This window comes from Microtus ochrogaster, assembly GCF_000317375.1.
Source record: "Microtus ochrogaster isolate Prairie Vole_2 chromosome 14 unlocalized genomic scaffold, MicOch1.0 chr14_random_1, whole genome shotgun sequence".
Classification (NCBI taxonomy): Eukaryota; Metazoa; Chordata; class Mammalia; order Rodentia; family Cricetidae; genus Microtus; species Microtus ochrogaster.
Window position 1 is genome coordinate 18,872,462 of NW_004949096.1, and position 1,315 is coordinate 18,873,776.

At 42.9% G+C, this 1,315-nt stretch overlaps 1 protein-coding gene across 1 annotated transcript in view; it reads right to left on the minus strand.

The window, feature by feature from the left end:
* Ambra1 (autophagy and beclin 1 regulator 1) overlaps positions 1 to 1,315 on the minus strand; it is a 202,829-nt gene that overhangs the window by 30,295 nt on the left and 171,219 nt on the right. Inside the window, exon 15 of the mRNA XM_013352584.2 lies at positions 536 to 754. Within this exon, the coding sequence (XP_013208038.1) occupies positions 536 to 754 (219 nt within the window). The remainder of the gene's footprint in view (positions 1 to 535; positions 755 to 1,315) is intronic.

Here is a 1,315-nt window from a genome sequence, read left to right on the forward strand (position 1 = left end):
CCAGCCTGGTCTACAGAGCTAGTTCCAGGACAGGCTCCAAAGCCACAGAGAAACCCTGTCTCAAAAAACCAAAAACCAAATAAAATAAAATAAAATAAAACAAACAAACAAAAAAGGAGCTGCCTAAAGCCTCTGGGTACTCAGTTCATAACCTCGGGGGTGACAAATTTCCTGACTGGAGTTAGTTGATGCTGGGGAGTCTCTTGCACACTAAGCAAGTATACCACCAAGACATAACTTCCCATTGTCTGTTTTTATTTTAAGGCAGGGTCTCATTAAGTAGCTCAGGTGGCCTTGAATTTATACTCTAGTCTTAGCCTCCTGAGTAGTTGAGATTATAGAACAGTGTCAACAAGCATGGCCAAAAGTTCCTAACTTTCAGTAGTTCTGATCTTTTAAAGTTATTTGGCTCAAAGGTCATTGGGACTACAGCATTTCTTTAGGATCATGATGGTGCTGGTCCTGATTGGAATATTGTATCATAGTTCCTCATTACCCTGCCAAATTCAGGAAAGATATAAGCAATGGCACTCACCCTCATGGAGGTCTCACCACCATGGGCTTGTTGCAGCCTGAAGACCTGGGCAACCATGTGCTCTGTGGAGGGGTGCAGCAGGATCCTTCGTGAAGCCAAGCCCACCATTACGTATCGGCCCATTGGAGACAGGCTTACAGAAATGGCATTGGGACCTGGGGGCCAACAGAAGAGAGTCACATTTCCCAGAATGCTAGCCATTCCATGGAAACAACTTTCCTATTGTTGGGCTGTGCTCAGGTGATCTTTTAGGTTGCAGAAGTGAAAGAGGCAAGCGCGCCTGCACCAAGCAAAGGATGGTGCACGCATGTCAGCACTGTGGCTCTAGGACGGTGCACGCGTCAGCACTGTGATTCTGTGACTTTAGAAGACTGCTGCCATACTCTGAGCACTGTCTAAAATCTTTTCTCACTTAGACATCATAAATGTTTTCTGTCATCAAATAATCTGTTGTAAGAACAGTTTTAAAGCTAATGTATTTAGTGTTATCACTGCACGGTCATTTATTTAAGCTACTGTTAAAAAAAAACTCTTGAAGTAAGAATTTGATGTTTTCCTATATGATACGGTGCTAACACCCTTGTATTTAAATCTTTGTAGTTTTCTGATTATTTCTTTAGAAATGCAGGCTACTTCTTTAGGAGTTAATTTGGTGGTTTTTGTTTTTTTGTTTTTTTTGCTTTTTGAGATAGGGTTTCTCTGTGGCTTTGGAGCCTGTCCTGGAACTAGCTCTTGTAGACCAGGCTGGTCTCGAACTCACAGAGATCCGCCTGCCTCTGC